The sequence below is a fragment of the Aptenodytes patagonicus genome, chromosome 23 (assembly GCF_965638725.1).
Source record: "Aptenodytes patagonicus chromosome 23, bAptPat1.pri.cur, whole genome shotgun sequence".
NCBI lineage: Eukaryota > Metazoa > Chordata > Aves > Sphenisciformes > Spheniscidae > Aptenodytes > Aptenodytes patagonicus.
The window spans coordinates 6,172,592-6,199,840 of NC_134971.1; the positions used below are offsets into that span (position 1 = coordinate 6,172,592).

Below are 27,249 nucleotides of genomic sequence, written 5' to 3' on the forward strand. Positions count from 1 at the left end.
GCGCCGGGGAGGCCTTGCCGGTTGTTCGGCCCCGGGCGGTGAGTGTGCTCGGGTGGGCCGTGATGTGTCGGTGCTGGTGGGAGTGCGGCTCGTTGCCCCGCAGCAGCGTGAGCTCCGGTGCCTGTAGAGCCACCCTGGTGAGGAGTCCGGTCGGTTGGGCCCCGGTGAAGGCGCCCGGTCGGGCGGGCCCTGGCGAGCCCCGGTGCGGGGCCCGGTCAGTTGAGGCCCGGTGCCCAGTAAAGGAGCCCGGTCTGTTGGGTCCTGGTGAGGAGCCCGGTCGGTTGGGCCCCGGTGAAGGAGCCCGGTCGGTTGGGCCCCGGTGAAGGCGCCCGGTTGGTCGGGCCCTGATGAGCCCCGGTGCCCGGTGAGGGGCTCGGTCAGTTGAGGCCCGGTGCCCAGTGAAGGAGCCTGGTCGGTTGGGCCCTGGTGAAGGCGCCCGGTCGGTCGGGCCCTGGCGAGCCCCGGTGCGGGGCCCGGTCAGTTGAGGCCCGGTGCCCAGTAAAGGAGCCCGGTCTGTTGGGTCCTGGTGAGGAGCCCGGTCGGTTGGGCCCCGATGCCCAGTAAGGACGCCGGTCGGTTGAGCTCTGGCAAGCCCCGGTGCTCGGTGAGGAGCCTGGTTGGTTGAGCCTTGACAAACCCCGCTGTCCGGCCATCCCGGCTGCGGCGGCCATTGAGACAGCAGCCGGCAGAGCCCCAGGGCGGCTGCCCCTGCCCAGCCCCGCCATGCCAGGCCAGGGGCCATCAGGGGGCCGTCGGGCGCTGGTGGCGCTGGTGGCCGCGCTGGGCTGGCTGCTGGCCTTGCAGCTGCTGCTCGACTTGTGGGCGCTGGGGCTGCTCTGCGGGGCGCTGGCGGTGCTGGGTGGCTGGCTGGGCCCCCGGGCCCTCAGCCCCCCTGGCCGGCGGCTCCGGCTGGAGCGTTTTGTCAGCTCCCTGCGACCCCCGCCTCACTGCCCGGCAGCCGAGGGGTGGCTGGAGAGAGAGATTGCCGGCACCGTCCGCAAAGTGGTGCGGGACTTCGTCGCCTCCTGGTACCGCACCGTCAGCAGCGAGCCGGCCTTCGAGGCCGAGGTGGAGAAGGCCATGATGGGCCTGGCCGCAGAGCTGAGGCGGCGGATGGGGCAAGTGGACCGTCAAGCCCTGGCCCGCCGCCTCCTCCTCCTCTGCGGCCATCACTTGGAGAGCTACTTGCAGGCCCGTGAGGCCCTGAGGGGCAATCCGGAGGGCGGCCGGACCCTGTGGCAGGAGTACAGCCGGCTGGCAGGGCCGCACCCTGCCCTCTGCAGCCCGGCAGCTGAGGTGGGCTACGCCCGGGCTGCTGTGGAGACGCTGCTGCAGGCGCTGGTGCCCCGGCCCCACCTGGAGACGCGGACGGGACGCTTCGTGGTGGTGGAGCTGGTCGCCTGCAATGTCCTGCTGCCGGCCATCAGGAAGATGGCCGATCCTGACTGGATCAACCTGCTGCTCATTGGGGCTTTCTCCAAGAAGCCCTGGGGTGAGGAGCCACCCCCTGCACCCCCAGTGCCTGTTTTCTTGCCCTTCACGGTGCAGACAGACGCCGCCCCTGCCAGGCTGCCGCCCTCCCCAAGGGCCATGGAGATGCCTGGGCGAGAGGCAGGGGCTGCTGGCGAGGAGGGAGAGGACCCGGCGAGCGGGCTGTGCCACACAGAGGAGCCATTTCTCCGCCCGCGAGCCCTGGGCTCCCTCTTCCCCTGCGAGGGTTTGGAGCTGGAGTCCCCCGCGCCTGATGCGGGCCAGGACACAGACCTGCTGGCACCGTCACCCGCCGGGGAGTTCCTCGATGAACCCCTCCAGGACACCTCCACTGTGCTGGAGGGACCGGCCACTTTGGAGGATGGCGTGGGGGACCTGGAGGAGGGCATTGCCACCAGCTCGGATGCTGGCCTGCTCCCCACCTCTGCTTTTGCACTGAGCTCCTGCCCTGACATCCAGATTGACCTGGCAGTTGAGAAGGAAGGGGAAAGCCTGGCTGTCCTCAAAAAGTCCTCTTCGCAGAGGCCCTGCAGCTTGGGGAGAGATCTGGGGGCAGCAGAGGGCCCACAACAAAGCCCCCCAGACCCCGGGCAAACTCTGCCCCTGCTCTCATCCTCCCCAACGGCTTCCATCAGCACCTTCAGCTTTGAGCCCCTCAGCAGCCCCGATGGGCCGGTTGTCATCCAGAACCTGCGGATAACTGGGACCATCACCGCCCGAGAGCACAGTGGGACTGGCTTCCACCCCTACACCCTGTACACCGTCAAGGTAAAGGCTTCCCTGGCTGTCACCCCTTTTCCGAGATCCCTGCCCTGGCAGGGGAGCACGTGTGGTGTTTGGAGATGAGGACTTGCTCTGTGTGTGGCTCGACAACAAATTTTGTCTGGCAGTGGGAGAATATCGGGCACAGTGGCTTTTCCAGTGGCCATTCGGGTGCGGGATAGGCGTTCTCATTCTTGGCCAAGGGTCGTGTGGGGCTGGTTGAGTCTTTTGTATCCTGTTTTCACCGGCTCCTTCATCGTGAGGGGTTCACGTGCACTGCAGCTGCCGTTTTTCCGGGAAGGGTCTGTCTGAGGAATTGCTGGATGGGACCTCCGTGGGGTCTGGGGATTGTGGGGCCAGCCGGGATCGCAGCGCATCAGGATTGTTTTGGGGTCTGTAAGGATTATTGACTGTTGCCTTCCTCCTCAGTATGAGACAGCCCTGGAGAGCGAGAGCGCGGGCAGCCTGCAGCAAATGGCTTACCACACCGTGAACCGCCGTTACCGGGAGTTCCTCAACCTCCAGACCAGACTGGAGGAGAAACCGGAGCTCCGCAAGTTCCTGAAAAGTCAGTGCCTGCATTAGCTTCCTGAGAAAATACTTCTCCCACTCACCCCAGTCCGTGCTCCTCTGCTCTGAGGGTATCCTGCCCCGCCTGTGCAGCTCTGGATGCTGGGCTGTTTGTGATGCCCACGTCCTTGTTCTGTGCAGAGCTGGCTAGAGGAGAAATTTATTTCTTCTGGCGGCAAATTCCAGTGTTTCAAAACATCCTTATTGCCGTTCAGATCACAACACTTGCTTTTGTAGTTTTGCACCTTAGCAATGAATAGAAACACTGGTATCTGCAAGCGTCTTGTTTGCTTATGAGGAAGTAGAGTAGTGTCTGTTGAACGTAAGCTTTTTTTAAAAAGAAAACAATGTTTCTTTTAATACTACTTATGTATAAAGCTTCATTGAATTTAGCATGTTCCTAGGTAATCCTTTGGTTCTGACAGATCTGGGGGTTTGGCTGGAAAGCTGCTTTGTTGAGAATTTTGGGGCTCTTTGAGTGATCTAGAGTCCTTGTGCTAAACTGGTGTTCTTGCTTCTTTTAACTTCACAGGCACGGATGATAACGAAATCCAGCAGAACGCAAGTTCTGTATGGACTTAAGGTCTGGTTCAGCCACCCTGGTTTGAGTGGCGTGTTATCTTGGGCTGATGCTGGGCAGCGTGTAGTGGTAGCCCAAAGCATGAGAGCATTAAGATTTTAAAACAACTGTTCCAGTTTTCTCGAGCTTGCTGGTGGGTTTGTTTCCTTTGTAGATATCAAAGGCCCAAAGAAACTGTTCCCTGATCTCCCATTTGGAAACATGGACAGCGATAAAGTGGAAGCCAGAAAAAGTCTGCTAGAATCTTTCTTGAAGGTGAGATACTTGCTTGTGTGCCCCTGTGAGCTAGAAAGCAGTGCTCAGGATAGCTCTGTACTGACAGGCGGTGGAGCACACCAGATCTCTTCCACCTGCATGGTCAAGCTGGGAAATTGCCTCAAAAAAGACCTAAAGCTACATCTTTCCTCGCAGCAATTGTGTGCGGTCCCTGAGATTGCAAACAGTGAGGAGGTGCAGGAGTTCCTCGCCCTGAACACTGACGCCAGGATCGCGTTTGTCAAGAAGCCCTTCGTTGTGTCCAGGATAGACAAGGTACACAAGTGGGAAACTGGTTATCTGAACCACTTTTGACTTCACCTAGACATGCCTCTTGGGCTTCAATGTCTACGTATATGGCTGCTGCAGCAGTAGCCACAAAACTCGAACGCTCTCTGTGTAGCTGGGCTCAGCTTGCCCGGAAAGCCATAGAGCTGGGAAGAGTCAGAGCCCAGCTCAAAGAGCCCGGGGGTTATCGTGGAAAATAGAGCGCGAGTCTGAAAACTCTTAATTCCTATTCAAGGAATAGGAATATATTCAATAATTGACGGCACTGCTGGCTTTTGCAGATCGTTGTCAATGCCATTGTGGACACCTTGAAGACGGCATTCCCCAGGTCAGAGCCCCAGAGCCCCACGGAGGATCTTAGCGAGTCTGAAGTGGATGGGAAATCTCAGACAGACGGGAAGAAGGCTAACAAGTAAGGGCTCCTTCAGCTTCCCCTGTGCTTTACGCAGAACATGCACTTCATACATAAACTGACTCCATTGTGGGGAAATACTGACTTGGTGCTTTACCTGTGGTGGATAATACATTGCTGTCGTACTGTGGCTGAATTGCTTTCTCTTTCACATACTGAGCAAGGGTATTTGAGTTCCTGTTTGGCTAAAGGATTTTCCAAGAACGCTCAGGTTTTGACAGAAGGTGGGTTTCCTCCTGAGGGAGCTGTGAGGTGGTGGCATTTGCCGGCAGAGATGTTGATGCTCCTGGAGAATTGCTTTTTACCCTTAAACACGTGCGTGACCTATGTATGTGGTGAGTCACTGCAAAATACAGCTGTAAGTTGTCTTCCTGAAGGCTCACTCCTGCCTCTCCCACGTGTTTCACGCGGTGGCATGCCACCTTGCCCAGCAAACATTTGCATGTTTATTTAGGAGTAGTGTTTAAGGTCATTGCACGTATGTGGCTCACCAAGTGTTTATTCGGTGTTGCTGGCAGTGATGAGCCCCATTGAGCTCATCGGTGATTCTTCCCTTACAGAAGAAGAGAAGGTTTCTGCACGAGTATGGCTTTTTTCCAGAAAAGTGATGTTTTGCTAGAAAAAGCTGCTTTGGACAAAAAGACAAACCAAAAAAGTAGAAGTTTTGAAGCATCTTGGCTGAGAAGGACATTCCTTAATGATAAACAGGCTATTTTACAATTTGTCCCACAATCCCAAACTCCCTTTCATATCCTCCTTTCTGTGTGTGCGTGTTTGTAATTGGAATTCACAATTCTGCTGAATACGTTTCATCTTGGAGGCTTTTCTGAACGCTTTCCTGTGTATGCTGCAACGTTGACGCCTCGCTGAACAGAAATGCCTACATCTGCATGTAAGCTTACATGTAACATACTGCCGAAGAAGGTGTATGTATGTGATGGATGTTGGAAAGCCTTGGCTAGGCCCATGTGGAGTTGAGGAAAAGCGCTTTAATGCTTTTGTTGCGTGGTTTTACTGCCACCGCTCAGTTATCCTGGGGGCAGATGCTTTTTTTGAAGTACATCAGAGGTCTTAGCTTGGACATGACACTGGACAAAGATAGTTGGTCCAGGTTCTGGGCTGAGGCTGGTCCAGGTTCTGGGCTGAGGCTGGGAAACTCATCGCCCACGGCTTGCGGAGAAAACCCTGACTGTGCCGTGTCTCTCCTCTTCAGGTCCAGGCTGAGGTTCTCGTCCAGTAAGATTGCTCCGGTGCTGAGTGTGAGTGAAGCGCATGACGGCATCGTGTACTCTATCAGGGAGGGCAGCGCTGTAAGTTCAGATCCCTCTTGTAATCCTTTCATGATCCTAATCTTTGCCCTGTTTGGGTGCTGGCTTGGGATAATCCAGGTGCATGGGGATTGTGGCTGCTGCAGCCTTGTTCCCGCGTGCCAGGTCTTTGCAGAAAGGCAATAAGCAGCCCTAGTTGTGCTGTTGGCTACAGCAAGGTGCAAACCAGGTGGTGGGAGGCTGTCTAGGTAGTGGAGATCTCCTATATCTGTTCAACTCTGGCTGTGTGTAGCTCACCGCTGCGGTACTAATACACCAGTGCTTTTGTAGGTCTCTGGCACCCTGTCGCTGGCTGCTATGGAGTCCTTCATCCAGAAGCAGGAGAAGCTGCTGGAGGCAGTCCCCAGCAAAGCTCCCGAAGGCGAGGGAGGCAGAGAAGCTAAGGAAAGCTCCATGCAGGAGAATATGGACGGGCTGGGCACAGCAGAGCAGGGGGCGCATCCGGACACAGACTCTGGTGAGCTCAGCCCCTCTGTTAGCGCTTCACCGTGTCTCCCTTGGTACTGCAACAGCTCCAACATCTGCAGGCTCAGCTTGCAAGGTCTTCAGTGTGAGGACCTGGTCTCCTGCCTGTTGCACCTTGATTAAAGGGAAGGCAAACGGAGTTTTTCCAGTCCCCTTAGGTGATTGCTCTGGTCTTTATTGCTATTGGAAGCAAATTGGGTCTTGGCTCAGTTGTGCCGCTGTAGATTTTTACCTTAGTGTGCTCAGTACAGTGACTGCAGGCATAAGTTTCTTAAGGACACACTGCTTAAACTGCCAATGTTGTAAAATCAAACTCTTGAAACTGAAAAATGGCCAAATTATGGTTTCTTGGTAGTCTCAAGTTAGCCTTGATATGTCCATGCGCTATGAAAGGACCTTTTGAGATTCAGTTAAGTTTGGATAGATTTGGTGGGAATAGCAAGTATGTAATCCCAGTTCAAGGAATGATGTTCCCTTTCTGATTATAGATCCCTACTATGAAGCGCAGGGGTGCTACGGCCTCTCAGAGCGGTTACAAGATTATCCTGAATGCAAGCAAAAATATGTTCTCTAATCTTTTTCTTGGAATAGCTGAGCTGTATCAGCTAGAACTTTCCAAAAATTTCATTCCAGCGGTTCAAGTTTGGCAAGCTCTGACTGGAAGCACGTGTTCGTGACAGGATGGGTCTGGTATTCTGAAACCTAGCCTGTGCTACCAGCTTTGCCTATAATCTTTGAACACACGCCGGCGGTTGTTTTGGGGCTGCTGGGGAGCAGGGCTGGAATTGGAGGCCAGTGCTCTGCACGCAGCACAAGAGATACAGGCAGGCCAAGTTAGCTGAACTCTTAAGGAAATTTAACGTAAATGATGTCAACTGCCTGCAGGTCTGTGATGCTTCAGAACCGAGACAGGGCAGGCTGGTCTGGCAGGGTAAGGGGAATGAATGTCTGGGGAGCAGCTGGCTAAAAAGGCAACCAGTGTCCGTATCTCCTCACTGGGTGACTTCTCGGAAGAGGTTGGCTAGCAGCTCTCTGAGGAAGGGGACTTGGATGCTACAGGAATAAACAGAGCTTGCTGACGATGCTCTTTGTGTGGGGTTATGGTGAAGCCAAACAGCCCGCTCCAGTTTTTGCACAGGGAAGTCAAGTCTCAAAGGGCAAAGCAAGTGAGGAGTAACTTGTGCACGGCCCAGAGCAAGAGGTGGCAAATGCGCTCGCATGCCCTGTCTTTTCCAAGTGAAATGGCCTGGAGTTACTTAGTCCAGCTCATATGCAACAAGGAGAGGAAGAGGAGGGAAGGAGACGTGCTGGGGTCCAGAATCCCTCTCTTTATCTCCAGCAGTAAATCGTGTGTGAACAGTCTCGTTGGCTCTCTGTAGGCAGAGAGTGGTTGAAAGATCAGGCATCAGGGAAGGGCAGAGTAGGGGAAGCTGCTGTGCAGGAGCTCACTCTGCCAACAGAGCCGACGCAGTAGCCTCAGGTTGGGGCGCTGGCCTAGGAGCAGTTGTCTCGGGCAGGGTTGTGGTGCATGAATAAGCTTGTTCTGCATAATACCTATGATGCTTTGGGACCAAGCAGCATAACAGTAATTCTCTAGCAAGTAGAATGTGTTTACGCTGTAGGCTTTGACATCCTCCTGAGGATCAGAGAGAGGTTTTGCTGTCCCAGGTCTGTGTCACCAGGGATATGTGGGCATGTGTGTGGGTTTTTGTCTGAACTGATGCGTCTGGTTTATCCAGATGTGGTTCATCCGTCTTCCTGCTGAGACTTGGACCTGCCACACGATGGCAGCCTGTGCACACGGAGTCTTGCGCCTGGAAAACTGCACGTTGGAAGAGGGGAAAGTGTTGGTGAAGACTAGGAAAACAGTCCTCAGCAATGTACCTTTCTCCTGGCTACAGTCACTGCCTTCTTTCTCACCTGTTTTGGGCACACTGCCATCCCTGTGTGTGGACTGGGGTTTGATAATCCCTCGGCTTAACTGAGAAGGAACTGGGCACTCGGAGCAGCCACGTTCTGGTCTGGTGCGCCCCTTGGTAGGGAGATTGGGGCTGCTTGGATGAAAGTGGAAATGGAAGAGAGCGATCGGGGCAGGAGCCTGGGAGGGCAGGCTCCCCAGGCTGGCTGTGCTGCAGCAGGTCATCTGCATGTGGCACAAGGTGTTAGGCTGGGGAGAAGAGCGGCAAGCAGGCTGTTGGGGAAAAGAGTGAGTTTCGCATGATACTTTCCGCCAGGTTTGCTTAGGCACTGAGTTGGCTTCTTCATCTGACCCTCCTCTTCCTCCTGGCAGACTCTGAGACAGCTTTGGCTGACCTGGCCCTGGACGTGCTTCGTCTGCTGCTGATGGATCACTGGAGCTGGCTGTGCACGGAGAACATCCAGAAGGTCTTCCACCTGCTCTTCGGGACCCTCATTCAAAGGTAAGGCCTTGGCGACCAACCTCACAGCTCTGTGAGGTGGCATTGCCTTTGGAGTTACAGTCTAAAATGGACCTCTTGCCTGAATGCAGATAAATGCTTTCCGTCGCATCAAACAACAAGGTTCTGTAAAGAAGGTGTCGCATGTATGTAAACTTCCCAGAGATTTGCACTAGGAGCTGTTTCCCCCATGAGCAGCAGCGTAACTCTAGCGGGCAGCCTCCTGCCCGTTAACAACAGGGGAAAGGAAGGATCCAGCCCTGGGAATGGGAGGCTTCTTGCCTCATGAAAGGGCGAGAGTGCCTGGCTCCTTGGCTCTCCAGGGAGAGACTGGCCTCTGCTGGCCTCCTGGTCTCTCGCTGCCCAGGGGCTCAGCTTGTCCTTTCTACAAAAGGAGAATAAACAGGCACAGGGAACAGCGACTTGTCAAGGAACAGCTTGGAGCGCAGCTTCCCAGGGCCTTTGCTCTCACTGATGCACCCCTCTCTGATCTGCGGTGGGCCAGCAGTGCCTGCGCCTTGCACAGTGACCCACAGATGTATTAGGGAAAGACTTCCTTTCCAGCTGGTATGTACTTGCCAAGCTTTTCTGAGGCCAGTGCCTCTGTGTGGTAAGACGCTAGGCCAAGACACACAAACAGAGAGCATTTCTGTTTTCTTCTGTAGGTCGGTGACTATCACTAGCTGAGGATATGGTCCTTTAGAGTAAAAGGAAAGCCTTCCCGGAAGGACTCTGGCTAGGGGGAGCCTCGGAGCAGTTCTTTTCCCTCTCCTGTGCCCTTTCTTCTCTTGCAGGCATTCAAAGCCAGTGTCAGAATGCGCGGGGCAGCACATTATAACTGAGTTGGTAATTTAAGCTGCCCTCAGCAGAGGTTGCTGGAGCGCTTTGAGGTCAGGGGCTGCTGGCCATCGCTCATGAGTCTGTTTCCTTGGGTGGGAGGAGGTGGGTGTTGCTCCCATTTCTCCAAAATGGGCTCTCGTCTCTTGGGGAATGAGCTGGAACCCAATCCTTGTGTGTAAGCACAGAGGTATGAGGGCTTGAATATGCACATCATCACCCTCTAATAAGCTGTGTCCCGGTCACCCAGGGAGCCTGCAGCACCGACACGTGGCATTGGTATTTTCCACTAGAGAAGCTGTCATATACACAGCACATGCCTGGCTCTGGAAGGTGGAGGAGCTCCGCAAGTTGTGCTAGTGGAGCAGCGTGAGGGTGAATGTGTTTGTGGCTGCTCCGCTTCAACGGGTCTGGGTGAACCCACGTGTGCTGCAGGCAAACCTTTGGCCGGAGCTGATGTTGGGAAGTCCCGTGACTCCTTGGTGTCGTGGTCAGGACAGGGTGCAAATACAATCTTTCGTTGCCAGAAGGATGGTGGTGTTCATGGATTGCTGCAGGGAACACTCTCCTCCCCTGTTTCTGCTGCTGTAGTCGCCACCCCAACCCAGAAGGCTGTGCCTGGGACAGCGCTTCAGTCTCCTGAAAGGGAGGAGTGTTAGGGTGGAGGTTCTCCTACCTCGAATCAAGGGTGGCAGGTTTTTAGTGATCCTGGAAGCCCATGTGGAGGGCTGGGGCTCAGCAGGATACTGCAATGGGCGCAGGAACTGCCCTGAGAGCAGTCAGCGTCTGCCTGTCGTGAAAGCTGTGATCTGGTACGAGAGCAGAGTTCAGACAATGCCCGAGACGGACATTCAAGATGAGGCATGTAGTTACCTCCACAGTGGACGAGAATTGCGAATGGAGGGGGGCTCCGTGCTGGCTTTCCATTGCACCCTGTCCCTGAGCCACGCGGAAGGGTGGCTGAGACTTGTTGTACTCATGGCTGGCCCAGGTGACCACTGCTGTCCTGAGCAGATCAAGAAGTCTCTAGCTCAGACCTGCTGCCAGCTGCCTGTCCAGAGACACAGCGTGGATTCGCGGGCATTTCTCTTCTATTTAAGTATTTGCAACTTGATCGCTGCTCGGCCAGACCTGGCACAGCCCTGGCACTGGCATTCTGGCTGGCACTGCGTCTGGGTACCCTTTACAGGTGGAGCAAATACCAGAAGCTGTTCTGGGAGCATGTGCTATTCAAGGCATCGTTGCTCCCGCCTCTGAGAACAGGCAGACGAACACGGGGCAGCAGATGGGTACGCGTCCCGTCTCTAACCGTTGCTGGTCACAAAGTACGAGTAGGAATCATCCCTCCACGAGATGAGGTCCTACTCTGTTCCTGTCAGGGGCTGGGTTGGGTGGTGGGTGGTGGAAAGGAGGTGTCCTAGCGGTGTTTTGGGTGTTAGGAAGGGGGTTGCTGCTGGACGGATGCTCCTCTGCCAGCTTATATTTGGTGAGAAGCGTGCTGCTCCTGCAGCCTTGTGGCAGCTGCCTTCATGGGCATTGCTACCACTCTGCACCGAGTGTGCCTCGTCCCAGAGCAGAAGAATCAACAGAAAAACACCAAGAACAAGGTCCAGCTTCTCCAGAGAGCCAGTCCCCCTCTCCTTTAGGGACTTTATCCCTTGGGCTTGCGGTGCCCACGGCATCCCCTGTGGTGATATCGAGTGACGGCTGTGACCGCACTGTTGCTGATTTTGGGACCTCCCTACCCTTCTCCTTTTGCCATTCTCTGCACGGAGCATCCCACCACACTGCTCTTTCCTCTCTTCTTCGTAGCTGAAATAGCTGGGGCCAGGCGCTATCCATCTCCCCTGACTGTCAGTTTAATGGCAGCCAGGGATAGGAAGGTTGCATGACCGAAAAAGGTATTGTTAAGTAAAAGGGAGGACGCGTGTGCAAGCCCGCATCCGTGCGGCGCTCATCCCATTATGTAACAGGGAGTGATCCTTTTTTGGAGCCGAAAGGAGAGGCGGGTGGAGGGGAGGCAGAGGGGCCGGGAGGCTCGCTGGGAGCGGGGACGACCCCAGGGCCAAGGATTGCTTCCAGCAGCCTCTCTGTGCGCTGGGTCCATGCCTGTAAACAAACCCGCTGCCCCGCTCTGGCTCCGCACCCCTCCTCTGTCCGGCTCTCGCTTCCCTCCCACGGGCTGGAAACGCAGATCTCCTCTCTTTCTTGGGGAGGCTGCAAAAGGGGTCTGTTTGCAAAGGGGAGTAGATGGGGCTATTCTGGGCTCCGGGGGTGTTTGGTGGAAGAGCTAAAAAGCATTTGGAGAAGCCGTGTGCTTTTTAGAGCCTTGTGAGTCAAAGCGGCGTTAAAAATACACGGCAAGCATGCGAACCATGCCATGGCTGTGACCCCACGCCCTGGCCTCGGTCTGTCCCCGACGGCACGATGGTCACTAGGTCAGGGGTCCGCCAGTGCCGCAGCGAGCTGGGGGCAGCCGTGGAGCCGGGGCAACAGCCACCGGGTACCAGCTCGCTGTGCCCTTCAGCTGCTGCTGGGGTTCTCCCAGGCCCACATCTGCTTCCCCTTCTGGAGGGGAGTCCCAGCAGAGTGCCAGGATCCTGGGGATGGACCTGGGAGGATTTTAGATGCAGATCCAGATCTGTATGCTTTTCCTAGCTCCTTCCCATGCATCGCAACAGAAAGCCGTGGCAATGCAAACCGCCGAGCGGAGGGAAGGTGTCTCGGCACACCCCGGCTGTCTGCACCCTGTAACCTGAGCGGGGCTGGGGCGCAGAGTCCGTGCCGGGGCTCGGAAGCGCCTGTGTGTATATAAGGGAGTGTGTGGACCTACACAGGCAGCTTTGATGGTGTCATGTTCCACCAAGCACGAGTTAAAATAAATGCAAAGCATCCCTGCCTTACCCGGGAGCTCAGCACCGTTTGGCTTGCTGTTCTCTTTGGGTCACTCTGATGCTCCTCCAGGCTTTGTCCCCTGTCCCGTCATTCCTCGGCAAAGCGGGTGGATTTGGGGAGGTAATGTTCCAGTCTGTGTGAGACATAGCTGGAGAGCCAGGGATGCTTTGAGACTGATTACAGATGACCGTCAGGCGTTTATGAGAGCGGTTTCTGGCGAGTTCTTCTAGCTCTGGTTCCCTTTGCAAGCCTGGCTAGCTTTGGCTTGTTTTCCTTGTAGGGTTTCCTCTCTAGAGCTGGTTCTCCCAAGGTTTCAGCCACTGCTGAACTAGCATGGGAAAGGAAAGTCTGTCTGAGCTCAGATCCACCCCCGAGCTGAGTCTTGGGCTGTGGTCTTGCAGGGAGCCTGGCTCTTGGGTGCTGCGGTGAGGGACGCTGAGCCCTGGGGTGGGAGCAGAGGAGAGAAGGGGCACTTGGGCAGTGCACCGGACAGGTTTTGAATATGTACACTAAAATGGGGCCGAGCAAGGCCACAGAGGCATGATAGCCTTCGTTCTATCAGCAGTAGGTCTGGAGCATCTGAATTCTTGTTGCAGCCTGGATTTTGGCAGGGGATTCAGTCTGTTAGGGTTTGGATAAACAGTTTGGCTAGGTCCCAGTCTAAAGAGCGAACGCCTTGAGACGGGCGGCCCTGCTTGCCTATGGAAAGGATCTGGGCATGGTATGGCAGCGGCATGTGGAGGAAGCTGATGCCACGCTCCGGGGTCGGTACAGGGAGGATGCGGTTGACGTGAATGATGCTGCATCCTGTGCAGGCAGCTGGAGCCTGCGGGGCTGTGGGTTATTCCAGAATTTATCCTTTCCAACGCTGTCCTGCACATTCAGTGCACCTTTGAGGGGAAATGCAGGGCTGGGGGGAGCAGGATGTGTCTCCCTGCCCCCTGAAGCGGTCTCAGAGCTGGCTGCTATGGAGGTTGCTCCCTGTAGAGGTAAAAACCACGATCAGCAACGGGGGCTCCGGTCTCCAGGGCGACTGTCGCATTGCCGTGGCCTCCTCTCTGTCCTTTCCCAGCTCTCTGTGCCATCTGGTTTCGTGTCCCCCCCATCCCTGTTTCACTGTGTGTGTTGAGGGGTAATGGTTTAGCAGTGTGGCTGGTTTCGTTAGCCCTCACACCGGGGGCTCGCCTAGCTTCCAGCCTCACCAAGTGAAAACTTCTCGGACTGATATCCGTGGCCTGTGATCGACAAAGGTCCTGGGTTGTCGATTTAATGGGGCAACAAAGGGTCCTTGCAGCCAAGCCTGGGGTCCCTTCCGCAGGCCGGACATCTGCGCCGGTCGAAAGGGTGCTGCAGCTTGCTCTTGCCGCACGTCCCCGTCCCTCCTTTGGCAGGGATGCCGCACGGTGCCCGACCATTGCACAAGGTGGGTTCGGGTGGGCTGTTGCTGGGGGTTATCCCCGTGCACAACCCCAGGCTGCCCTTGCCTTCTTGCTGTCATCTTGGCTTCGGGCCCCTGTGCCAGAGCCTGTCGATGTCAGGCCAGGTGTTGTGGGCACTTGTGCAACTGTGGTGTGAGTCAAGGAGCTCATAGCTTCAGGGAATTGCTTGCTGGGTGTTTTGGTTTTTTTTCTTCTTTTTTTTTCTCTTTTTTCTTCCTTGATCTCTGTGCCAACAGAACTGGCAAAAACAAAGACCCTTGGCAGCCTCCTCGATCCTCTTGACTTGAAAGTGCCACCGGCATGTAGTGTTGCCTGACCCTCTTAAATGTCCCTGGGTAAACCTGCCCACTCGGGCAGCCAAGCACCTGCAGCCCTGGGCGTGCTGGGAACGCGCTGCCCGTGGGCAAGCAATTCTGCCCAGCCCTGGCCGTCTGGAGCCCTGCAGGGGCCGTGTCCGGCAGCCGAGATGGTGAGCCAGACCTCATCTCGGTGCCGGCTTGCACCGGGGGTCGGCGCAAAGCTGGGCTGTACATGTGTCACCCGGCGTAGGGGGTACCCTGGGGTGGGATGTGGCTGTGCGTGGGCAGGCGTGCGCTGCGGAGGCTCCCCGTTTCCTCCCTGCATTCTCTCTGAAAAAGACATTAAAGCCGAGGGTTGGCTCGTGCTCTTCAGGCGCCGGGAGAAGCCAGGAAGGTTTATGCTAAAGCTGTTCCCAGTGCGGCTGCTCCCACTTTCCTTTGGCTTTGTAGCTGGCAGGTAGCTTACCACTCCGGGCTTGGGCAGCACCTCCGCGTTTTGCTGGCAGGAGCGAGCTGCCAAAACTGCAATGTCAGTGCAGCTGGAGCAACTAAATCCATTCGCTGTTCTGGCTTGTTACCTGGGGGAGTTGATTTGGGCAGATTTAGTAAGGACCTTTGCAACCGTGCATCGAGGGGCTGTGCTGGCAGGCCCAGGTATGTGGCAGCAAAGGTCCCATCTCTCCCGGGGTGGTGCGAGTGTGTACCCCAGCCTAAAAGCCAGCAACAGAGTTTGTATGTAGGGGAATCAACCTTACGGCATCTTCCTCCTCGTCCCTGGATTTGGCTATTTGTATTGTAGCTGCAAGGAGCAGTAGAAATCGGGGGCCTGTGGTATGTCAGCAAAAGCCATCTTGGGGACTGTGTGTGTGTAAAGTAAATAAAAATCAACTTGGAAATGGGCCTCGATTCAGTTGTCTCCAAGCACCTGGAAATTTTGGATCCGGCTTTGAATCTGTGTCCCAAACAAAATTTTTTTTCTCCTCTTCTAGAAGCAGCATTCTTCCAAAAACAGCCACTAGAATGAAGCAAGCGCTCTGTGCTTTGATAACAATTGCAACATTATTTTAACTGCATCTCTCTTTTCTTTTGACTCCGTTTCAGCAATTAGACATGTGCCAACTTTTTTCCCCAGATTTAAAAAAAAAACCAAACCAAACAACAAAAAACCCCAACAACTTCCTATTTCAAATGGAAGAGACAAAGAAGAAAAGGATTGAGAGGAAATAATGTCTCCTTGTTGGTTTTAGTTTTCCTTGGCTTGTGAAGGGTTAATGGTGTTTTTATGTATTTTGATTCTGAAGTGGGCTAATGAAGCAATCTGCTCTGAGCAGGACCTGGCTGAGACAGCCTGGCCTCTCCCTGGGGCACTGCTGAGAGCTTAATTGGCTCAATAAATACTTGATGAAGATGTTATCGAAAGCCGAGATGCTTTGTTAAAAATCAAGGGGGTTTTGGGATGGTTTCTTTTAATCACGTAGCTTTCTCCCCCTTTTCTGAACCCCATGGCGTCACAGGGAGATATAACTTGAGAAAAGCAAAAACCGCAGCAGAGCAGCTCGATTAATTCACCAGGGGGGAGAAGACGTTAGAGCTGGAGCCCTTTGTGTTTACATGATTTCTTTTTGCAGCAAGTGTGTTTTGGAGAGAGCAGCCCAGAGCAGTGCCCCAAATCCAAACACCGAGGTGTGGTTTCATGCCTACAGGCAGTAGGGGATGATCTGTTTTTCCTTCTCTCCGTCCCACAGTAAAACGTCCTGCAAACCCACTTCTCGCAGGGCTTCTGCCAGCTCCACCTCTCACTGCCTGGGTCAAGCAGGTAGAAAAATCCCACTGCCCTACGCTGGCAAGGCGCTGGTGCGGATAAGTCTAACCAAGGCACGTCGGGTGGAAACGCTACCGGCGTGAACTCCTTGCAGCTTGATTTGTTTCTCGCTTCCTTCGGTGCAACTGCCCTCAGTGGAGCTGTGCTTGGGAGGTGCGAGGCTGGCAAGACACTCTGTTTCGAGGGGAAGGCACTTGGCCCCGGGGCCGCTGCCTCGCTGGTCAAACACTTCATTACGGTGTGCTCGGGCAGGGGTACAGGACGTATTGTTCATAGCATATACAATTGTAAATATTTTATAGGGCAGCAGGAGAGGAACATTTCCAGTAAGGCGAGAAGGATAGTTTACTTTTTGCGTGTGTGTCTTTGGCCAGAAGTTTAAAAGGACTCGGGATGCTTCGTATTCTTTGATTTATAGAGGGATTTTTATTTTTTCTTTTCTTTCCTGTTTCCTTCCTTTGCGAAGGGTTTACTGATGGCCTGGACAAGCGTGGGTTTGCTTTGAAGGTGTTTGAGCTGAGCGTGCCAGCAGTCGGCTGCACGTGTTTCTGCTGGCGGCTGTGCGGAGAAGGTGGACGTGGGCTCAAGTAGCAGGTGCTAAAAGCCGAGCCTGGGGGCCAAAGCTCTCCATTTGTGTTTTTTCCATTCTTCTAACTGTGCCCGCTGCAGCTGTTTCTTCGGTTTTACAAGCTTAGCTCAGAAAAGTTTTACAGTCAAAGCATTGAAATGTTGCTCTTCCTGAGCCCTTGAGTTAAGGATATTCTTGTGGTTTGAGGCACAATTCGGGGGACAAGTACTGTGAGGGGAGGGATGGTCTGGTGATTTAAGTACCAGCCTTTCTCGATTTCATGAGTCAGATGCTTGAAGGCCTTGTGCGTTTCCAGATGTTGCTTTTTTCTTAAATCCTTTTCACTACCTTGGTCTCACGGGCCTTTTTTGAGCTTCTGGTTAGCCGTGCCGTGTTAACTGACCTCAGGGAAACAGAGGTCTTGTTCTGGGGTGGAAAGTAGTAGATGTTGAGCTGGACTTGCTACTGTTATGTACAGCTCGTGTATATTTATAGAGCTATTTGTATTTATAAAGCTAAAGCAGGCTAGTAGAGGCTTTCTCGTCTTTGTCTTCTTCCTAACGTGGCCTCCAGTTTGTGTTTGTCTAAATCCTTAAAATCCCCAATTTTGGGGGAATCGCAATTGCTGTTGCTTCAGATTTTAATTACAATCCGCGTATTTAACTTGAGCCGTTCCTCGGCTCAAGTGAACTTAGCAGTTCTTATCCTAACCTTGATGGACAAGAAAAGCAGAGGTTTACCAGCTTCTAGCAGCTGTTTGTAAATCTGGAGAGTACCGTATCTTTTTGTCCATTCCTGGTCCCTCTTTATTTTCCAGACTAAGCAAATCCAACCTGTCCAACCTTTACTTGCTGAGTTGAGCTCTCTCTATCCGCAGGTGAACCCTCTGGGTGGTCCGCTTAAGTGAGCGCATCCAGCTCGCAGGAGCCAAGTAAACCCAGGTCCGTACATTGTGTTTTGCCTGTTCCTGACTCTCAGTCTGCCTTTACCATAGGCTGCTCCGTCTTAGCAGCCCGTGTTGCTCCTAGGTGCCGGAGGAGGGTCAAGGTATGTACCCCACAGGCCTTGTTTCTCATTCCCAGGGCATTTCTGCCGTTCCCATCTTAACGGGCCCCTTCGGCTGACCTTGGAGTTCCAGCTTAAGCCATGGCATTAAATCAGCTCTTTTTTAGCAGCCATTTCATTCCTCCATCGGCAGCTATTTCAAACAGAGGACCCTTACAGCATGGGCAAGTTATGCACCTCCAGACTAACGTCCAGAACTTCGTAGCCCTTGCATTCTGTCTCTTTGCATTGGGCATTATCAAAGCATTTGAACGTCTGAGCCCAGGAGGTCACTTTCTATCTATTTCTGGTCTCAGCTGAAGTGTAAGGAGATGGTTCAGTGATGGGTTCGTTTTTCTTTCTTTCTTATTAAGGCTATTTCTTCATGAAATAGCAGAATGGAAATAGTAACTCATCAGCCATCCAATAAAAAAAAAAGATAGGTCTATTTGTGTTTCTTGCTGGATTTATTTCTACCTGGGAGAAGGCGTGTATGTGCTTTCGATGTGGCACATGGATCTCAAATGCTTAGTCCTTTAATAGTACGAAAAATCATCTGTGATCTGCTGGCGAAGGTCAGCTTTGGACCAGCACATATTTGGAGTTCCTGTGTGAGAAGTGTGAGCTGTTAATCCTGATCCTGGTGCAGCAAGTCTGCCTGATGGAAAGGTCAATTTGCCATAGAAATCTGGGTCTTATTCAGGCAGGATTTTCCAATAAAGCTTGGTGTGACCCTGCCTGAGTTGCAACTACAGTTGTGAGAGCTGAGGAGTTACTTTGCCCCCCACCATTTCATAACTGTTGCTCGTGCGTGCGCCTGTGTGTGGTGTGCAAATGCAGTGTGCAGCCCCCAAAGTGGGTGTCGGCGGCGACTTTAACAGGTGCAGGTTGAGAGTAGGGAGGAAAAGGCAGGTCACTCTGTTTTGACATTTTCTTTCAGAGTATCCGAGAGCATCGGCTGCTCTCCCAGGGAGGATGCTGAGCCAGATGGACCAGTCTTGACAGTTCCTCTCTTCCTAGTGCTTTTGGGATGGTTCCCCACGCTGATAGACGGGCAAAAGGGAACCCAGAGCACAGTAACTTTAGCCTTCCTTCCATTTGCACCCAGCTTTGTTTTCTCTTCTTTCTTGTCCCCTTTCCTGTCGAGTTTCTTCTTTTTTTTTTGTATGCCCTGTGGTTTTGGGTGCCTCTTCCCCCTTTCCTAGCAGTGAGTATCCTGCTGTCAGAGCACCATGCGATGGGGCAAGTCGGCCTCTTCTCAGGAGCTTGCGTGGAGCTGTAGCAGGCGTCAGCGCAGGTGGGGCAAAACCGACGGAGCCGGTCTCAGTCTCAGATCCTGCCCTTTGCTTCCCAAAGTGGAAGGCAGTGAGCTGCCAGACTAAGCAAAAAAAAAAATATCCATCAACGGTGTTTTGCAACTGTGGGAACTAAGACCTGTAACCACTTGCATAATCGCAACGCGTGTGCATGTGATTGGATTTATAGGTCTTACTTCTAGGCCTCGTTGCCTAGTTCTGGTGGCTTTATGGAAATAAATGAACTAGAAAGGGTAGGTTGTTTGTACGGGGCCGTCCAGCGTTCGTCAGTTCTCGGTCCGCTCTTGAGCTGTCTGGAAACGTGTGCTTTCTTCTCTAAGTTCAGCTTTCACTCTGCCCACTATTTGCTTGATTTTTTTTACTATTTTAGGAACATTCCTAAGAAAAAGAAAGCTTGTTCTTCGCTTTCTGCAACCTTTTAAAGGATGGTTAAGTAACTGTTGCTGAGGTGAATTTCAAGTCAACATTCAGTCTGATCTCCCTAGATGCAGGGTTGTACTGTTTGCAGCTCTGTCCCCAAGTCTCTGAACTTCTGTTGCTCGTCAAATGTTTTCTCAATTAGGAAAGCAGGTTGTATAAGAAAACATGTTAATGAAAAACCATGTTAATGAAAGCTCCTTCCCCTAGAGGAGCCGCAGTTTAACACTTTAATTTGGTTGGGGATGGCTGGAGGGTTTAACATGATCCAGGGTGTTAAACTCTACTGATGGCTGGAGATAAAAACCCTTTTAAGCCATTGTATTTCAAACAAGGCCTTTTCCCGGGCAAGACTCTGCTGTGACATTTTGTCCTCTAAGACAGGTAGAAGCTACGCTTTGGATCTCTGGCACTACCTTGTAGCAACATCAGTACTTGGGGTCCCTGGCGAGGCTGAGCATAAAGGCTGTGTCTCCCCATTTCCAGTGCTGTTACTGGGATCACCGGGTGCATTGCCCACGCTCCAGTAAGACCTTGCTCTGAGACATAACAGGCCTTACTGCTGCACCAAGGCTTGTTTTCAGGTTTTTTTAACGGTCTTTGCTTTTGCAGCTGGCATTTCCTAGGTGTGCATCCTTAAAGACCTGCAGCTAGGCACCTCGTTTCGTGCTGAAGAAGGGAGCATCATGTTGCAGCCTTGGCCCCGACGATGGCTACCTGCCGTTCCTTTGCCCCTCGTTACCTTTAGGTGTTGCTATTCCCGACTCTCTGCTCGTGTTGTCCCAGTTGTGTGGGGAAAGACGCCCTTGGCCCGAATGCCTCGCCTGAGAAGAATGCAGACAGTCTGGCAGAGCGCAGGTTAAATAAAGTTTGCCTTGGCAGGGCCCATGCTCTTGGATGTACTATGAGCTGCCGGGGCGTAGTGGTGACGGAATTGCAAGCACGAACACCAGCTGCCAAGAGGAACGGGTCTCCTGGCCCTGCCTGCGGACTCCTCTCCTCTGGGACTCTTGAAGTACTGGCAAAACCGCAAGCCTTCTCCCTACCCCAACCCTGGCCCGACGCTCCCATCTTTTCTCCAGAGCTTCCCGCTGATGAGGACGGCGGCAGCAGGCCGTCGCCGTCGGTGCTGCGCTGCCGCGTCCTGGTCTTGCTAAATTGATGGGGACCCTCCTGTTGGCCTCCGTGCCGTCAGGGATTCGCCCGCTAGCCTCTCCTTGTTCTGGGGGAAAAGACTTCAGGCAGTGGCGAGTTTTGACTGGCAGCTGTGGCTTTTGCTATTACACGGGGAAGTGATTTCACGTCTGGGAAAGAGGGTCCGCATGATTGATTTAGAAACTTTCCCTGGCCAGCACTTGGGTGGTGTGGACACATCTCCCCCGTGCAGGCTGCAAACACCTCCGAGCCCTTATGTGGAGCGGCATTCCCGTGGCCTCGGGATTTGCAGGTTGTTACCGTATAAAGGGCACAGTCTTGGCCCAACAGGAGGGCTGACCAGCAGTTTTGTTGGCAGGTACCTAACTTTCCTTTTAATAGATGTGCAGCGCGGGGTTTTGGATGGGAGCGGCGATGATTTCATTGCTTGCCACCGGTGGACGGAGCAGAGCTGGACAGCAGGGAAGCAGGGGGGTGAGAGGAGCGCAGAGCAGCAGGATATTCGTGCCTTGCCATCCTGGGACCGTGCGTTTTGGTCTCCAGGCGAGACACCCTTGACTCTTTTGGTAGCGGAGGGACTGATGAGAGGAGCACTGGTTACCAGAACATGCTCAAGTCCTTCCAGTCAGTCACAGGGTTTGTTTTAGAGCTAAAACATCAGTTTTGGTGGTTCTTCCAGCTCTGTCTCGGCTTGTGCATGGACATAAGTTAGGAGGTTATGGCCAGTCATATCCCTTAGCTGTGCACCCTTTAGGGGCCGGTTACTCATTTGGTTTCCTGCGGGCAGCAGGGCAATGGAGCTTTTCCCCTGTGACTTCACATATGTGTTTCTGTCTATAAGATGGGGAACATATACCTATTTCTGGTGCATGGGGGAACTCAGCTAATTGATACTTGTGAAAATGCCTAAGGTATACACTTGGAAACTGTATGTTAACTTGCCCGGCAAGTTGATCTTCCCCTCCAAGGCCTCTGATTGGCAGAAAGCTCCTGAGTTAGAACCAAGCCTGGCTTTTCCTGACCTTTGTCTCTCTCCCTGTGCCTGCAGGTGGCTGGAAGTCCAGGTGGTTAACCTGACCTGCACCCAGCGTTGGGTCCAGTACCTCCAGTTGCTGCAGGAATCCATTTGGCCTGGAGGAGTTTTACCAGCAGTGCCTAAACCAGCCAGGACAGAGGAACAGAAGAAAGCAGCAGCAGAGCAGGCCCTGCAGAGCCTGATGGGGATCTTGCCTAGTAAGTGTGCCCCAGAGATGTGTCAGCTGCCCTTGAGAAAGGAGCAGTGGGGGAGGCTGGGGAACCCTCCAGTGCATTGGCATCTCTGGAAATGTGGTTAAACACAGAGATGGAGCCTGCTCATGCCAAGGCACTGGGAAACGTTTGTGACCTTTGAGGTTTGAATGGTTTCCTGCAAGCAAAAACCACAGTTTCCTAGTTCTAGATAGTTTGCAAAAGCATTTGGGAAGCAGCACAGCTCAGAGAGAAAGGACGCATGTCTTGGTGATTCCCAGATGCAGACTGGCCACATACTCTGTGCTTAGTGCTGGTGGTGCAGTTCCCGCTGAGCCACCTCAAACAAGGTATGGCTCAGGAAAGCCAGTGCCACGCTGTGCTCCCACCTGCTGCCAAAGGGTACCATTGCTGTGAAGAGTCACAAGGCAAAGCCTTTGGCTTCTTGCTCTAAAGAGTGGCTTTTCCACTGGACTGAAATCATGAGCCCAGCTGCACTGGATTTCCCTCTCTTGAAGTTTGACACGGGGACCTTTGACATTAAAGCAGCTGCTGCCTAATCCGTGTGAGTGCAGTCTGAACTTTTAACTCCTTGCTGCAGAGTCAGGGGCCCTTACTATCCTTTGGGGATGAAAAAGCGCTACCAGTATATGCCCTTCCAGGCTGGAACGCTTTCCCGGCATTCGGTCCTGTCCCTGGCTCTTTTCTTTCGTGGTAATGTTGGGCATGAGATGCCTCAGGCTCAGAGCACCATCACAAACTTCAATTTAGTACCCACCAGCAGAAGACTGGCCCTGTTTTACTACCATGGAAATGTGCAGTTCCTAAAGCTTTGTCTCTTGACGTTGACAGATGTGATCCAAGAAATCCTTGGAACCAGTAAATGTCGGATGAGCTGGAACCTGGTACTGGAGTCCCTGGGCCAGCCTGTGATCAACAGGTACGTCGATTATAGTCTCTTTGCCCTGATAGCCTTTGCGATGGGGCCTGTAAGCTACGCTCAGGGCTTCGCCGTGAGATTCATGCTGCCAGCTTCTTGGCACAGAACATATCTGGCTAATTTTCCTTGACTTATACTATCAAAGGGCATCTGGCTTGCTTATTATGAAGGTGCATGTCTAGGACCTCGGTCTGGCTGGAGGTTATTGAGCCAGTCTTGTTAATTACGTTGCTGGGCCTGCTTAGTTTGTGGATGTCAGGAGACTGTCAGAGGAAAAAAGACCAAATCCTGGTTTAGTTTGTTGTTTTTAGAAGAGCTTAGGGAGCTGCATATACATGTAGATAGTGTTTTTCTGTATACACATCGCTGTGCATTTGGAAAGCAATGTTTTTGTGATGAACTGCAGAGAAATGCATGTGCCACCTCACTCCAGGAGATGCATTTGTGTTTTCTGTGCTGCTCAGCAGCTTGAAACACCCACTGGTTTGGGGGGTGGAAAAAAACCTGAACCATCCCTTAGAACATTTCTTCTAGGATATGAGATCTTTTTGCCTTTCCCCTGATGGCAGTCAGAATACTTCTTCCTTGTGTGAGCTTTGGCTTCTGCGTGTCTGGAGCTGATCTCCCAGCTCCGCTGTGCCCTGACCAGCCTAAGCTTTGTCTTCTCTCCATTTCAGGCACCTGGTTTTCTGCCTCTTGGATATTCTGCTGGAGTTCTTGGTTCTGAAGGGCTCCAGCGATGAGCTCGAGACCGCAGCTGTCGCGCCGTCTGCCTCTAGTGGCCTGGACAAAGCAGGCATTTCAGCACATTAACCAGGGCTGGTGTAGCCAGCAGTGGAGGAGAGAAGCAGCCGCAGGCATGGGATGATTTGATTTTCAGTGTTTACTGAACATGTCTGGGAGCTTCTTGTAAAGATTTTTTCCAGCCAGTGCTAAATGAGGCTGCTTTCCAGGCTTCTCTGTTTTGGCTGGGTGATGGATTAAACCCAGTGTCAGGGGCTGAAGATGCTTTTCTGCCATGTAGCGTCTGTTCCATTGCTGACCTGATGGAGGGCCTGGAATGAAGATGCCCGACCTCTGCTGAGCTGGACAGTCTGAGAAGGATATGCAGGCTGCCCACAAGCCCTGTTGTCTTGCCCCACGTTTCTGAACATCTCTAACATCTAAAGGCAGCCAGCACACAAGATTTGCTTTTGTGGCCTCGGGCTCCACCTGACACTGGCATGCAGAGACTTGATGTGACGGTATCTTGTTGATAGATATTTCTCCAGGACAGGTGAAGGGAGGACCAAATGCTGTCCCTGCTCTCTAAGCAGCCTGCCCTCTGCCTACGCCGCACCATCCATTTTACCAGAAGGAAGACGGGGAGAGAATGGAGCGCGGAGATGTGGTGATAGCCCTGAAGTCAGCGTCAGGGACCCATCCCCACTGCCCAAATAACTGGGAGGTCGAAAGCAGTGCAGAAATCAAAGCTGCTGTCCTGTCTTAGGGACAAAGATAAGCTGCCTCCTGCTGCCACTGCTCTGACATGGTCTTGTTCTGGCATCTTTTGCTGCCTCAACAGTAGGATGCAAGTAGGGTAGACTGTGGTCCTGGAAAAGAGAACTGTCCCCAGGCTAAAGAGGAATGGTAGCTCGGCTGGACTTCAGGATTACCTTGTATTTTGCCTGCTGAGTCACGTTTTAGTCCCAGAGGCTGTCACCTGGAAGGCACAGGAGAAAAGGAGCTGACTCATGTGTGGCACACAGCAAGTAAATCAGCTCCCACACAGAAGTGCTTGTCACAGTAAGCTCTGGAAGAGGAGCGAGCACCTCTGAGCCCAGGAGGAATACCGAACGCATGTCATGGACAGACAGCGGGTTAGACCGCAGCAATGGGCTTGAGAGCACCACCTTTGCTCTGTTGTTGCTTGCTATGTCACCGTGCTTTGGTTCACTATGCCTGCTATTGCAACAGCTGCGTGCAGAGGGCTCTAGAAAGCTTGTCATGTCACGATGTCCAGTGCCACCCAGCACAGATGGCATGTCGATTTGGCAGCTGCTTTTCCGGGTCATCCAAGACTTGAGTGGTTTTGCAAGCTTACGTTGCCCAGCTGTCAGGTTTGTGACAGGGCAGATGGACATGGAGAATACGGACACGGAGAATATGCACGAACAGACTGGTTTGGTGACCTGTTTTGGTGTATTCCCTGGGAGAAATACAAACTGACCAGCGCTGGACTTTGCTGATGAAGGGAATACTGCTCCTGGCGTTCTCTAAGATTTAATCTTAATCTAAGATTAAGGTGCTTAGGAGAGGAGACCTCACAAGAGGGAAGCGTGCAGGATCACAGCTAGTTTCCATGTTACAGTACCAAATGGTGCATTTCGTGTAGCCTGCTGTTTCTTGGAGCTGGATACTCTGTGGCATGTTTGGAGAGAAGGTCGTGTAACTCCAACATGCACACTACTGGAAGCATATTCTGCTCTTTCCAGAGGCAGCTGCTTAATAATGGACACACGGCGGTGTGTGCTTCTTTGTGTTTCTGGGGGGTGTGTGTGTGTTGTGTGAAAACACAGGGAAGGATTAGCTTGCTGCCAGCAAGTATATTTTTAGGGAGCTCCAAGGACATCCCAAGACTAGGCAGAATCCAATGTAATGAAGCAAAGGAGTTTTGCATCGCCTATCAGAGCCATCTCTCAGCAGTGACACTTTTGAGATGGTAGCCTTGCCACCTGCTTGGAAAAGAAGGGAGCATGTACGCTAAGTAGCTTAAGAGTAGATTAGGCAAAGCTTTGGAGAATGCTCCATATGGGATAATCCCAAATGGCCAAGCAGCAGGTTGGGGAGCAGGACTCCCATATATCCCCAAGCACAATATCTGCTTGGAGCAGCCGCTTCGCCCTCTCCTTCACTGCCTGGCTCCTGTTTCCCTTCTTTCTCCTACTACTTCCATTTACTACATCAGCTGTCTTGAGGAGTGGGAGAAGGCAGTAGGAGAAGGAGCTATCACCCAGGGATGATGTATCATAGCCCTGTTGTGCTTGGTGGCTTCCCAGATGCTCTTGGTGTGCTTGCTTGCTATTGCTTCCCCATTGATTTTAGGGGTTTGGAGCTCCAAGACTGTAATCTGTCATTCATCAGGGATATCATTAAGAAACTGTTTGCTGAAAAGGATCATTCAGAGATGGACTGCAAACTACGCACCGCCAGCTCCACGTGAGGGCAAAGGTCTAGCACAGGTGTTACAGACACTGGATGTGGCGTTGGAAGGACGAGCTTACACTTCCCCTTTGCTGGGAAGCCCTAGCATCCCTGCCTTTAACCCTGACCTCTGATATTATGGGAATGACTCAATATTCATTTTGCCTGATGGAAATAACTTGCCATTTCCGCTGGCGGGCTCCAAGGAGCATAGCTTGAGAGCCGGCGCTTCGCTGGGATGGTGCGACAATGATTTGCCGTCGTACCAGACAACTGCTTGGTCTGTGCATCCTCTGCACCTTTCACGCAGGGGCCTCGAAGCCTGCACTTTGCAGACTTGCTCATGTGGTGAAGGAGCAACATCCCCTCCGTGTTTACATGGGAGGAGCTGGGGCAGAGAGATGAAGTAGGTTTACTTGCATGCGCTCTTAAGTCAGCGGCAGAGTCAGGAAGAGACCCCAGGAGTCTGGATTGCGAGGTCTTTGTTTTAATCTCCAGAATCCCCTTTCTTTTCTTAGAGCGAGGAAAACAGAAACCAGGGTTGCCGGAGCCCTTTCTCATGCTCCTACTGGCTAGGCTTCAAACTCCCATTCTCTCCTTCATAGATCTTAGTCCATTCTCACAGCCGAGGTGAAGCTGCCCAGGAACAGCGTAGGAACAAGTAGCCCCTCTCTGTATCTTGTTGTTAAGGAATACAAAATCCAAAACAAAGTTCAGCTTTTTTCTAATGCCAGTTCTTTGCCTTACTGTAATTTTTGGATTAAATTGAGCACGATGGTAGCAAAGGCAAACTGACGCATTCAGGTGGGCTGAAAGTTTATTTCCATTGGACTAAGACTGCTTTAGTAAAACAAACAAGGCCAACAAAAAAACTTTAACTCGGTCTGTGTGTGTAGTACTCCCAGCAAGCTCCCTTTTTCTGCAGGAATTTGTATAGAAGGCTTCAGCCACCTCTTACTGAAGGGAAGGTGGTGAGAGCAGGCAGATTTGATCTCGAAAAAAAGTTGCAGGCTTCTGTCATCTTAGGTACAGAGCAGCACGTGGTTCAGGTGGGTGCTCAGCTTTCTAGGTCCTACTGGACATATGCGATCTGCTTCCAGCCCACCGCTTGCTGACTATGTGGCATTGAGGAAAGCACTTCATTTCCCCCGCCTCAGTTTCCCCCAGCGCTGGCTAGTTAGACTGCAAGCTCCCTGGAAGCAGGGGCTGCTTCTGTGCGTGTACAACATGGAGCACAGCAGTACAGAGCTTCAAAGCAGCACCGTAAGCTAAACAGTAGTTTTTGTGTTGAGCCAGAGCTGCTTCTTAGGTTATGTTTTCAGGAAAAACGAGTGCCACCACCGTGTAGTGACTCCCTGTCATATTTTCTGTGTTCAGATCCCTGTATTGGCTTTCTGTGGGTGCAGCCATTCAAGTCTGTGTAGAAGAGCACTGTCTTGAAAACCTATTTTGTTGTTAAATGGGGAGCAAACCGGTGCTCCCAAGTGCTTGTGACTTATGTTCTGACTCTGTGTACAATAATACTCGGTTTCAGACTTG

At 52.8% G+C, this 27,249-nt stretch overlaps 1 protein-coding gene across 2 annotated transcripts; it reads left to right on the plus strand.

Moving 5' to 3' along the window:
* SNX19 (sorting nexin 19) lies at positions 1 to 27,249 on the plus strand. 2 transcript variants are annotated; one of them, XM_076358735.1, is made up of 11 exons: positions 2 to 2,259; positions 2,683 to 2,821; positions 3,558 to 3,658; positions 3,815 to 3,934; positions 4,228 to 4,358; positions 5,572 to 5,668; positions 5,957 to 6,143; positions 8,442 to 8,571; positions 21,409 to 21,593; positions 22,440 to 22,527; positions 23,205 to 27,249. In XM_076358735.1, exons 1-11 carry the CDS (start codon positions 724 to 726, stop codon positions 23,338 to 23,340), a joined length of 2,850 nt encoding a protein of 949 aa, XP_076214850.1. In that variant the 5' UTR covers positions 2 to 723; the 3' UTR covers positions 23,341 to 27,249. The 2 variants fall into 2 exon arrangements, with proteins under 2 accessions (XP_076214852.1, XP_076214850.1); XM_076358737.1 differs by lacking the exon at positions 2,683 to 2,821 and having other exon boundaries at positions 1 to 38.